The sequence below is a fragment of the Cervus elaphus genome, chromosome 9, assembly GCF_910594005.1.
Source record: "Cervus elaphus chromosome 9, mCerEla1.1, whole genome shotgun sequence".
Lineage (NCBI taxonomy): Eukaryota > Metazoa > Chordata > Mammalia > Artiodactyla > Cervidae > Cervus > Cervus elaphus.
In genome coordinates, this window is record NC_057823.1 from 46,402,925 (window position 1) to 46,416,476 (window position 13,552).

General features: G+C 38.8%; 1 protein-coding gene and 1 long non-coding RNA gene across 4 annotated transcripts in view; one reads left to right on the top strand and one right to left on the bottom strand.

Annotated features, from left to right (window-relative positions):
- Positions 1 to 13,552, bottom strand: part of FSTL4 (follistatin like 4) — a 417,881-nt gene that overhangs the window by 9,380 nt on the left and 394,949 nt on the right. For all 3 annotated transcript variants that reach the window (XM_043912771.1, XM_043912769.1, XM_043912770.1), the window contains exon 14: positions 6,161 to 6,268. In XM_043912771.1, coding sequence (XP_043768706.1) covers positions 6,161 to 6,268 — 108 coding nt within the window. The remainder of the gene's footprint in view (positions 1 to 6,160; positions 6,269 to 13,552) is intronic.
- Positions 1,208 to 8,724, top strand: LOC122700126. The gene is made up of 3 exons (XR_006342725.1): positions 1,208 to 1,321; positions 1,711 to 1,749; positions 8,597 to 8,724. It is a non-coding gene; the product is annotated as an uncharacterized LOC122700126 (long non-coding RNA).

Below are 13,552 nucleotides of genomic sequence, written 5' to 3' on the forward strand. Positions count from 1 at the left end.
GGGCAGTTTTGGCTGGAGGACCCAAAGGACAAGCCCAGACTCTCTTAGAAGGACAGAAGGCAGATGCTAGACTCTGACCAGGGAGGGGAGACACATTTTCTGATCTTTATATTGTGACCATGTATACAGACGGAAGGATTCAGATTTTTGCAGCCTGGGGCTGAGGACAGTCTATGATGGGGCTTTGTGACTCACAGGGCTTAGAGCTCTAGACGCTTTAACCTTTGAAGAGTGGGACTGCCTCTGGCTCTTACTTTAATGACAAGACAAACAGCACCTGTCCTGCCTCCTCTGGCAGGTTTGAGGCCGGGGTTTTGGGGATGGTGCTTCCCTCCAGGGTTCAGTAGGCAGAATGCTGGATTAGAATGATGTAGGCTGGGAATTTTAGTTTTAGGGCAGTCTTAGTTCTAAAGTTAGGTTATTTTCCTGTAATTAAAAAAAAAGCTGGAATGACATTTCCATGCCAAGTCCATGGGAAAAAAACTTAGAACTAGACATTAAGAAAATATCAGTATTAAATCAACTTACTTAAAAAACAGACTTAGAAAGCAAACTTATAGTTGCCCCAGGGGACAGCTAGGGAGTTTGGGATGGTCATATTCACACTGCTATATTTAAAATGGATGACCAACAAGGACCTACTATATAGCACATGGAAGTCTTCTGTTTATGTGCCAGCCTGGATGGGAGGGGGATTGGGGGAGAGTGAATACATGTGTATGCATGGCTGAGTCTCTTTGCTGTTCACTTGAAACTACCACAACATTGCTAACTGGCAATGCCCCGATACAAAATAAAAAGTTTGAAAAAAAAAAAAGAAAATATCAGTATTAGGAAACTTAGAATCTTAGAATGTCCAGGTGAAAATGCCGGAGAATGCCAAGAAACCATGCAATCATTGCTTGAGATCAGGTCTGTCATTTTAGCTTATAATAGAGATGGAAAATTACAGGCTGTCAGCGGTCCGTGTCATTCACGCTTCATCACCCTAACACCCTGTATTCAGAGGTTACTTCTTCAAAACCCAGTATCATGAGCCATTGAACTGATATGGGCTAGTCAACCTCATTTCCCCAATGAGTCATGAGTTCCTTCTTGGCCTGTGTCCCAACCAACACATAGCTGGGCATGTTGGTGACTAAAAGATAGCTTTTGAGCTTCTCAAATTTGCTGGATCTATGGGCTTGGTTGGAGATGCAGGCAGGGCTGGCTATCAGGAGATGTCAGTTGGTAGCATGGGGTAGGGAAGGCTGAGCATCTGTTCCAGAGGGGTGGATGAAGCCGCTAAGAGGTGACAGTTGGGGACGAGCAGGGAGCCAAGGTACTGATGCAGCTAAAAACTGGACCTGGGTGTGGGTGGACAAGAGCATGATGGGCAAAATTTGCAACATGCCAAAGATTTAAACACTGGCTCCTGGGGGAGGGCCTTGGTGCAACAAGCCTCATTGATAGAACCACTTTCATTTTGTCATAGCAAAGTTTGTTTAACCAGTCCCTTAGTGTTAGAAATTTAGAAACCTTAGGATAGTATTCTGAATGTTTTGCAAATGTAAATAATGCTGTAACAAATAGTGCTGTAACTAAATCTTTGTGCCCATCCTTGATCATGGCCTCTGGATAAGTTCTGAGGGGTCACGTTGCTGGATTGAGGCTTTTGGTTCACATTTCTAAATTGCTCACCACAAAGGCTCTGCCTTTTGCCATTTCCAGGAGCAGTTTTTGCAAGCAGTGGTTTCCGGAATGATGAAGGTAGGTTTATTCAGTTTATTTCATTTTCTTGTCAGAGTGTATTTCTCAGACTTTCTAATTATGGTGATGGTGGGCATCATGGTCTAATTCTTGATATTAATTAAAATGCTCTTAATGTTTTGTCATTTAGGCAAAATTTGCTCTTGGTTTCTGGGAAACAGTCTTCATTATGTTTATGTCTTCTATTCCTATTTTTAGTTTTTTGTTTTTTTTTAATTAAGAATGTCTGCTGTATGTAGTTAAATGCCTTTCCAGCATTCATTGAAAATATTATAGTATATTCTGTTTTAATTTGTGGTATGAGTAATATTGACTGATTTCCTAAGAGTGAGCCATTATTACATCCTGGGAATTTGTTCCCTACTCAAGCAGTTAGATGCATTGTTGGACTCTCTTTTTAATACCATGTTGAATTTTGCTTCTGTCTTTGTGAGATTAGTTGATAATTTTATTTTTTAATACTAAGGAGCTGTACATTTCCCCCACATGGTCTGAGATAGTTCAAATGATACTAAAACTATCTGCATTTGAAAGGTTTGCTATAACTTGCCTGTACCCAAAAGCTCCTCTTCTGCTCTGTTCCAATTATTAATACTATGCTCAGCCTCTCTCACAAAGGTAATGGTATCACTGAATACAAGTGGTCTGAGAAATAAGATTAAATGATCAACTTAAAGTTTTCATAAATGACAAGATTATGGTCCCCAAAGCATTTGCCTTACCAATTTTATATGCTTCATTTATCAGTTATTACATTTTAAGCAACTAGCACTAAAATGTATTTGTTTCTAGGATCAATACTAATTTATTAATTAGCCAACTTCAATGTATTTTAATATGTTCTGAAAAATCTCCACTCATGACTTGCCTTTTTCTGAATACATACGTCTGAGTGTTCTTGCCTAGGTATTAATCTAATTGTTAAACAATGCATCAGAAACTTGGCTGTACATTTTTCTATGGTAGATTTTTAATCTTAAAAAAAAACCCTCTGGTAATTGTTCTACTTCAGGTTTTCCTTTTCTCAGGTCGGTTTTTTTAATTATTTATTAAAGTATAGTTGACTTATGTTAATTTCTGCGGTATAGCACAGAGACTCAGTTATACATATATATATATATATACACACACACATAATTATTTTTTATATTTATATAAATGTTTTTTTCTGTTATGGTTTTGTCCCAAGACATTGACTGTAAGTTCCCTGTGCTATACAGTGGGACCTTGTCCATCTATTCCATATGTAATAATTTGCATCTGCTAACCCCAAGTCTGTTCTGTCAGTCTCTTTCTGCTTCACAGAGAAGTTCAGTTGTGTCATTGTTTAGATTCCACATATAAGTGATGTCATATGATACTTTCTCTCTCTGATTAGATCAGTTTATCTTTTTCTGCATTTTGCAATCATCTGTTTTTTTCTAGGTTTAAAAATTTCCACCTCAGAGTTGCAGTATACTATTTTATAATTATTTTCATCTTCCTTCATCTGTAGTAATCTCTCTTTGCATTCTTCATTTTATGTTTTTTTCTTTATCAGGTTTATGAAGGATTTATTGTTTTTTGTTTTTTTATTTCTACTAATTTTGGTCTTTTAAATAATTCCTTCCTGCCAGTTACTTTGTTCTTTTTCTAATTTCTTAATACAAATATATTCTCTGCAGGTTTTAAGATACAAATATTCCTTTGTGTATGGTTTTCTCTCTATCCTGTAGGTTTTGATGAGGAGGAGTCTCTTTTTCACTGCTTTCAGACATTTTGTAATTTCTCATTTTAATTTCCTCTTTGCTCCAGTAACAATTTAGGAGTGTTTCCTTATTAGGTAGGTCACATTTTAATTATTTCTAATTATCAGATAACGTAGCCCATAACACTGACTTTTGCAAAATTTGTTAAAATTTTGTGATTACTGATACATGTATATGTGGACATGTGAAAAAATTCTATTTGGCAGAGGAAAGGTTTTCTATATATTTATGAAACCGAGTTCCTTATTCATATTATTCACTTTCCCCATGTCATTATATTGTCTCCTTGGTTTGTACAATTTAAGTGCATTTAAAATCAAGTTCTTCTTGTGTTTTTAATCACTCGTGTCATGTATTTAGTTGTTTGCTATCTGTTGGCTGTTTGTCTTCACATGATGTCTCTCCTTATGCTATTTAGTGCTTGTAACCTTAAATTTGACCTTGTCTGATATTAATATTACACTCAAACATCTTTTCATCCACCTATCATCACTTTATATGCCTCTTGTAAACAAATTATAGCTAGTTTTCTCTCCCTCTCTTCCTTCCAAACCCAATCTCATCATCTCTGCTTTTAATAGGAGAAATCAGTTTGTCACATTTGGAATAATTAGATAGTTAACTATCTCAACTATTAATTTCAAAGAGCATTTTCTATATCCCCTCTTATCCCCATAAGATGACATGTTGGAATGTTTTTACTCCCTTCTCTTTCCTCTACTTCCTATCTTTACTTTTACTGAAATAATTTATCATCTTTAGAGTCTGGTATCAGAATATCTCTTTCAGTGCATCTCTCCTAATTCAAATACCCTTATTTAGCACTTACTCTACATTAGTCTCTCCTCATCCACCTTGTTTCAATTTTGGACCTTCCTCTAGATTTCTTACTTACTCTTGTCTCTTCTTTATCTTCCTCCATCTCGATGTCTCTGATCTGGCTCACCTGCTATTTTTCTGCTATCTTTCGTGATATGCTCTCTGAATTCTTGCATATGCTTAGGTCTTTCTTTTGTCCTGACAGGTAAATGATACCTTGGATATCAACCCTTTTCTTTTAGTAGCATGTGGACACAATGCCACAGTCTTTACTGTTGCAAGTGAGAAATCTGATTGTTCTTCTATAGGTGACTTGTTCTTTCTGCCTTGAAATGTTTTTTCTTTATTCTTAGAAGTCCAGAGTTTTACCAGGAAGAGCAGAGATGTATTCTTTCTCATCATGTTAATCTAGATCACTTTCAATCTACAAGATGTACTTTTTTAAATTGGAAATTTTATTCCAAATTTCATGTTTGACTCCATTCCAACTATTACTTTTTCTAAACTTCTTTTGACTTTGAAATGTCTTTTGAGACTTCATATCTTAATCTTATATTTGTTCTGTGATTTGAGGATTTTCTTGCTCTTTATCTTTCAGGCTACTAATTTGAGTCTCAGTAGAAACCATGCATTTTTCAACTCATCTCCTGCAGTTCTAAATTAGGTAAACATTTTTGTTAATTTTTAGCTCTAGAAAAATATTTTCTGGTGGCCCCTCCCTTCGAATTTCCTCACCTGTTTTCTTAGGGCTGCCAGAGAAACCAATTTTCTGAGCTTATACTCTGTTCTGAGCGACCTTATTCTGACTCCTAGGTCCTCTAATGAATTATTACTATTTGTCATCAGCTCGCTGGGGCCCAGGATGTGTTGATGATGTCCACTGAGGGGCAGTAGTCTCGGTGTGTAGAAGATGAAGTAGTGCCCTTCCCCGGCCCAGGAGGGTGGCCAGTCCTCAGGAGGAAGCTTCTGTAGACTGGATGACCCCTGGCCTCTTACAAAGGTGAACTTGGCTCCATCTGCAGCCAAGTTACAATCCATTGTAAGTGCTGAGTTAACTTCTGGGCATCTAGAATGGTTCTATGTACCATCATTGTGAGAATTGAGGGAACAGGTATTTAAATCAGCTTTTGTAGGGCTTAATCCTCTCATGTACCTTGGTGAGAAAGGCTGAGCGAGATACACTCAACACAGGGTGGTGCTGACCTTCCCTGACTGGTGGAAGGAGGGATCCCACAGATGTGCTGGGCCCAAGCTCTTCCCAAGGGGGAGTCAGCACAGCGCAGTGGCTGAACTGCAGGGCTGAATGTATACCTAGGTTGGAGCAGGGGCCAATCACTGAAACTTCTTGTGCCCCAGCACTCCACGAGCACTCGGTAATGTGCTTTCATTTATGAACATAATTGCTACTGCTTTTCCTCCTGCTCTTCCTTTTCTTTTCCTTCTGCTTCCTTACTGTCTGGTGCCTGCTTTGGCAGTATTCTCCAGCCCGTGCAGCCCAAGGTGGAGAAAGCCCTGGCTCCCTTCTCACTGCTTGGAGTCCAGAGGTTCATTCCTGCTTGGCCCCAGGAGCTCCTGGCTGAGAAGAGACAAGTGTTTGGGGGCTGGGCTAGGTGGGGCCCAAGAGCCACCTTCTGGTTGTCATGACATCAGAATCCCATCCACCATCAGTGTTGCTGTCTTTAGCAGCAGGCCTGGCAGAAGATACCCTGCTAATTGCCTGTGAGGGGCATGGTCCTGAGGCTGTTTCCTACTCTCTTTCATGGACATACTTTGGGTAAATGTGATTAGCTGGGGAGAGAGTCCTTTCCTGAGGGTGGGTGTTGTCCTCCATGTACCCAACATACCTGGAGGCTTGGCTGGGACTTGTGCACGTTCCCCCAGCTCAGGACCCACACTTGGTCATGTGATTTGTCATAGGACAGCTTAGCCGGCAGAGGATCGACACCTATGGACTTAAAAAGAAAAAGTAGCGACAAGTTGATCATTGTTGTTGCAGAAAGTCATTCTTTTCTAGGCCACTCTGTCCAGCCTAGCAGCCTGGATAATGAGCCCATTTGGGAACCCAGGGCAGAAACCTTTGTGGGTTTGTCTTCAGAGGCATAAAATTGGTTGTTAGTAATGTTTTCCTTTCTTGCAAGTTTTACTTAAAGAAGATCCATACCATCTTGGCAAAAACAGGTTTTTTTTTTTTTCCTGTTTTCCACTCACAAGTCAGCTTCAGGACCCTCCCATCACTTCTGTAAGCCTTGGAGGCCTCCTAAACCCTCATCATCCTTCCCAAGCTCTTCCACCTACATCATCTGAGACTGACTTGGAAAGCTTCCATTATCACATGTCCTTTAACTTTGTGCAGACTGTCTTGTACATCACTCACCTGGAACCTCCGGGACTTGGACTGTAGCATCAGGTGAGTCTTTTTCTACTGCTGAAACTCTGCTATTTTCTGAGAATAGAGCTTCCTCAGTGGCTCTGGAGACTTCCTCAGTCACCTGGAGACTGTTTTATACTTCTCTTAATGTAGTTTCTAAGTTCTAAAACACTGTTTGTGATGCCGCTGTGACCCCTGCTCTTTTCGGCACTGACCTAGCCACTCTCTTTGTTCACTAAAGATCCCTAGTTTGGTGCCTTCATTCAAAGCCCTGCTTTCTTAGTTCCTTCTTAGTTTCAGTGATCTTTTTCTCTTCCCTACTGCAGCCACTGTAACTTATTCCTTGTCAACAAATTTCTGAAAGTTCAATTTTAGTCCACCATATTCTAGCCTTTCTGATCTAGTCGGGGGGCATCTTTGTCCCCATTGGTTAAAACTTTTCTCAAGAAATGTCTATGGAGTCCCTGAAACCATTTAGTTGTCTTCACCACTCCACTGAACTGTCATAGAGCTTAATGTCAAATTCAGAGATCACTTTTTGATCCGCCTCTAATTTGAATTTTCAGCATGGTTAACCATTCCCTTCCTCATCCTGACTTCTAAATGTTGGCATGTTCCACATCTTCCTCTTTGACCTTCTATCTACCTCCTTTCCCTGGATGAGCTCATTCAGCACATGGCTTCAAATAACCCCCTGTACTCTAGAATTCATTCCTCTGTTGGTGACCACAACTTTATACAAACCTAAACTCTTGATTTTGCCCATCCCCATTGACATCTATTTCTTCTCCAGTCACCCCCATCTTTGCAGTCTACTTTAACTTTCTTGCTCAGATTAAAACCTGCCCTACTCTGAAGTCCTAAGTAGAGTTGTTTCTATTTTCCTACCTTCATATACCCCAGGTCCATTGTTCATGCGTCCAGCTGCTCCTCATTGTTCCTCTCTTCTGCCGGCTTCCTAGTCCTTTCCCTTCATTTACCAAAGGCTTCAGGATCCAGCGGCCACCTTCTCCCCAGAGCTTCTTAACTCACCAGTCATGATACCATCCTCACTGTCTCTAGATTCTTGTACTTTTTCTCTCCTTTTAAAAACCCTCTTGATTACACATCCTCTTCCAGCTATCTTATTTGTCCACCCTCTTCACAAACTTCCCTGAAGTTTGGACTGCAGGCACTATCTCTCCTTTCTGCCTAACCTTTTCCAATCATAGTTCATATTCTCATTCTGACTGAGGTGGTGTGGAGCAGGGGATTGAAAACCTAACCCCCTCCCCCGCCCCAAATCTCTTAAATTCAGAGCAGAGCTTTCCACAATCTCTATATGCTAAGGAGCTAAGACATGGAAGGGAAAATGTCCTGAAGAACAAACCAGGCTCTCAGTGTGAGGACCGGAAGGGTGACCTAGTAGACGTGAATCGGAGGCTGACTAAGCTTTATAAAAGCTGCAGTTCAGCCTTGACTCAACACAGTACCTGATTAGAGGGATTCATTCTCTACTGTCTGTCTTCCTAGCAGAGAAAAGGATAGACCCTCTTCAGTGGATGACAGCCATATAAAGTCTCTACAATGTTATATGGAAGATTTGCCATTCAGAAAAAAATGACTAGGCATTACATGACTGAAAATAATATAAAAAGATAAAATTATGTGCATATAATTATATATGTGTGTATGTATATGGAATTAAGCAGAAATTCTAAAGTGAAAAAATGCAAAACTTGAAATTAAGATCTTAATAGATTTTGTTAAATATACCTTAGACAAGGTGGAAGACAGGACTAGTAAAGTGAAAGACAATTGATGCACATACCCAAATTGAACTACAAAGAGACAAAAAAGGATGGAAAATATGAAAAGAGTGAAAGAGATGTGTGGGACACAATGGTAAGGTCTAGTTTTTTTTTTCTTTCAGCGTTCTCAAAGATGAGGTGAGAAAGAATGAGGCCTCAGAATATTTGAAGAAACAATGGTTAAGAATTTTCCAATCTGATGAAAAATATTAAAGACCAAAGAAAGAGAAAATCTAGAAAGCAGCCAGAGAGAAAAAAGGGATACATCATCTTCAAAAGAGAGACAGTAAAACTTGACGGTTGACCTGTTAACAAAACCAGTGGAAGATAATGAAATGGCATCTTAAAGTCGAAAGAATATAACTGCCAATGTAACATTCTATATCCAGTGAAAACATCCTTTACAAATAGAAAATTTTCAAACAGATAGCTATGAGAATCTCTTGTCAGCAGATCTGCACTAAAGCAACATGCTCAGTCAGAATGAAATTGATCCCAGACAGAACACTGTACTTCAGGAAAGAGTAAAGAGCAATGAGAAAGGTAAATATATGCGTGAATGACAATAATTGTCATGTTTTGCAGGGTTAAAGTATATGTAGAAATAAATTCATTCCTACTATAGTGCCAAAGGCGGGGAGAGGGGTGCGGTTAGAGGAGTTAGAGTGTTCTAAGGTTCTCTCATTACTAGGCAATGAAAGTTAAAGTTGCTCAGTCTTGTTCGAATACTGTAGTGGGTGGCCTTTCCCGTCTCCAGGGGACCTTCCCGACCCAGGGATTGAACCTAGGTCTTCTGCATTGCAGGTGGATTCTTTACCAGCTGAGCTATCAGGGAAGCCCATTATTAGGCAGATGAAGTAATAACTTGTATGAGACTGTATTGAGGCAAAGAATGTGTTGTAATTTCTAGGGTGGTCATAATAATAGCAATGATCAAAGAATGCATGGACAATAAGTTACTAGGGAGAGAAATAGAATAATAAAAATGTTTGACTAATCCAGAAAAAAGTGAGAAAGGAGGAAAAAAACCAGGTAGGTCAGATTAAAAAAAACAGAAAGATGGTAGGTATAACCATATACTTATATATACAGGGATCAAATAAGTGAGTAAAGACAAAGGTTATTAAACTAGATAAAAGCCAAAATTCAAATACATTAGCTTTACAGAAGATCACCTTTTAAATACATGACGTAGATTAAAAGTGAAAGAATGGAAAAATTATACCATGGTAACACTAATCAAAGTAAATCTGATTTAGCTACGCTGTTAGACAAAAATAGACTTTCAGGCAAGAAGCTTTACCAGAGATAAATAGGGATATTTTGAAAGAAGTCTTCCACTCAGGAAGATATTATAATTTTAAAGCAAAAATGGATGGAACTTGATAAATTTACAATCATGGGGGAGATTTCAACATACCTCTCAGCAGCTAGTTGACTAAGTAAACAAAAGTCACTTAGAATATTTGAATAATATAATGATCCAACTTGACACACATACTCAAAAACATTAGAAAACACATGCTTTTAAAGTACACACAGAGCATTTGCCAAAGTACATTAGCTTGATTATAAAGCAAGCTTCAATAGATTTCAAAGGATTGAAATTATTCAGAATTATTTTCTCTGACCAGGTAAATCAGTAACAAAAAGATAGCTAGAAAATCTCCTGCCATATTTGCCAGGAGAAACCACAACCAAAACCCTGGTTTTATGTAACTTTCTCCCAACAGTTAGCAACCTGCACAGCTGAGCATTCCTGGAAAAAAAAATACAACCCTTGTCACTGGTTTGACTTTAAATTTGCACCCCTCATCCTTAAGTGGACCTTCACCACTGCCCTGCGGTCCTATCACATTTCCCTGGTCAATTTAATCTCACATCCAACTTTCACCTCTTGCCTTAGACTTCCAGCCTTGGTGATAATTTTCCTTCTTATTTCAAAGGCAACCAGAAGAGGAGGTCACCCAGCTACCACCAACTGTATCACCTATTTGCACCTGTGCCTGAATACTTCCTGTTTCTTCCTGCTCTGATGAGTGAACGTGCTTTTATCTTAGGCTGGTGTATCTGCTCATATGTCCTGGATTCCACTGCCTACTTCAGTGATGCAGAAGAAAGGGAAGAACTGCAGAAGTTTTCCCCATTAGCATACAAATGCTGGAATGTGATCTAGTCTAAAAGTTTCTTCAACATCCTCTGCCAGCTACCACCTCATTTGTCTACTTTTACTCACATTTCAGCAAAACCCCTCAAAATGGTTGTCTGTATTCACCATCTCTACTCCCTCTGATTCTGACTTGAACTCACCCCGCTCAGGCTTGCATTCTGCCATTATCGTCCTGTTTGTTCCTGCCAAGGTGATCCATGTGGTATGGAATCCAAGGTTAGTTCTCAGTCTTCATAACATACAAATACTTTCAGCAACCTTTGACACCATTGGCCACTAACTCTCCCTTAAAAAACTCTTCTCTTGGCTTCTGGAAAACCACCCTCTCCTCATTTTCTTCTTACCTTTCAGGTTACTCCTTCTTGATCTCCTCTGTTAGCTTGCTCTCTCTCTCATTCCTGATCTTTAAGTGTTGGGAGTATTCAGGGCTCCAACCGTGACCTCTTCTCTATCTATATATCCCTCCATGATCTCCTCCAGGTCACTGGATTTAACAAATTCACATGGTGATGATGTCCACATTCATATCTCCAGCCTAGACCTCTCCTTTGACTCCAGACCTACTTATGCAACCTATTACATGACATCTTTAAAGATACAGATTATATATATATAATAGCAGCTTAAACTTAATCTAAAGCTGAATTACTAATTTCCCCCTATATCTGCTTCATCCCCTGCCTTGCTCAAAACCTCTATCAGAGTGCATTACTTTCCTACTGCTGTAGCAACAGTGAAACAACATAAATTTATTCCCCATAATTACAGTTCTTGAGGCCAGAAGTCCAAAATTAATTTCACTGGCAGGAGAAATACATCTGCATGGTAGTGCTCCCTCTAGAGGCTCTAGGGGAGAATGTTTTCCTTGTCTTTTCAGGTTGCCAGAATCCAAAAATTTGCATTCTTTGACTTTGGCCTTTCCCTCCAATCTTAAAGCCAGCAGTGTAGCTTTAGTCCTTAAACTGTCTCCTTCTTCTATGTTGTCACATCCTCTCTCTTACGAGGATACTTGTGCTTGCAGGTAGGACTCACCCAGATAATTAAGGATAATTCCCTTTAAATTCCATTTAAAAATCCATACTTTGAACAAAATCTTTAGAATTTGTATGCAAACACAAAAGACCCTGAATAGCCAAGGCAATCTTAAGGAAAATGGAGCTGGAGGAATCAGGGTCCCTGACTTTGGACTATACTACAAAGCTATAAAACAGTATGCTACTGGCACAAAAACAGAAATATAGATGAATGGTACAGGTTAAAAACCCCCAAAATAAACTCATGCACCTACTGTCACCTAATCTTTGACAAAGGAAGAACATATAATGGAGAGAAGACAGTCTCTTCAATAAGTGGTGCTGGCAAAACCAGACAGTTACATGCAAAGGAATGAAATTAGAACATTCTTTAACATCATACACAAAAGTAAACTCAAAATTCATTACAGACCCAAATGTATGATTGGATACTATAAAACTCTTAGAGGAAAACATAGAATACTCTGACATGAATGGCAGCAAGCTCTTTTTTGATCCACCTCCTAGAGTAATGAAAATAAAAACAAACAAATGGGACCTAATTAAACTCAAAAGCTTTTGCACAGCAAAGGAAACCATGAAAAGACAACCCACAGAATGGGAGAAAATATTTACAAATAAAGCAACCAAGAAAGGATTAATCTAAAAAAATATACAAAGAGCTTATGCAGCTCAATATCAAACAAAAGCAACCCCAATCAAAAAATAGGCAGGAGGCCTAAATAGACATTTCTTCAAAGAAGATGAATAGATGGCCAAGAAGCACATGAAAAGATCAACATCAGTAATTATTAGACAAATGCAAATCAAAACTACAGTGAGGTCTCACACTGGTCAGAATAACCATCATCAATAAATGTACAAATAATGCTGAGGAGGGTGTGAAGAAAAGGGAACCTTCTTGCACCTTTGGTGGGGATGTAAACTGGTATAACCACTATGGAGGTTCCTTAAAAAACTAAATACAGAACTACCCTATGACCCAGCAATCCCACCCCTGAGCAAGTATCTGGAGAAAAGCATAATTTGAAGAGATACACCCACCCAACATTCATTGTAGCATTACTTAATAGCCAAGACACGGAAACAGCCTAAATGTCCAATATGTATGTATAATGGAATATTAGTCATAAAAAAGAATGAAATAATGCCATTTGCAGCAACATTGATGGACCTGGAGATTATTATACTAAGTAAGTCAGAAAGAAAAATATGATATTGCTTATATGTGGAATCTAAAATAATAATGCAAATGAACTTATTACAAAACAGAAATAGAATTCACAGATGTAGGAAACAAACTATGGTTACCGACAGGGAAAAGAGGGGTGGGGGTAAACTGGGAGATTGGGATTTAAGAGTATTAACTATATATAAAATAGATAACTAATAAGACCCTACTGTATAGCACAGGCAACCCTACTCAATACTCCATAATGATCTCTATGGGAAAAGAATCTTAAAAAAAAAGTGGACATATCTGTATGCATAACTGATTCACTTTGCTGTACACCTAAAACTCACACAACATTGTAAATCAACTATAGTCCAATAAAAAGTATTAAAAATCCTTAATCACACCTGTGAAATCCCTTTTGCCATAAAAGGTGACATTCTTTGGTTCTGGGGATGAGGGTGTAGATATCTTGGGAGCCATTATTCCACCCACCACACACAGTATATGGCATTACCATTCTACCATTGCTTAAATTATTATTAGTATTCCTTTCTCTCAAACCTTACATTCAAATGAGCAGAAAATCTTTTGGGCTCCACATTTAAAATATAGCAAGACTTCGAGAACTTCTTACTGCCTCCACTGCTGTCATCCTCTCTTGCCTGCATTATTTCAGTGACCACATCTCTGTTCTATC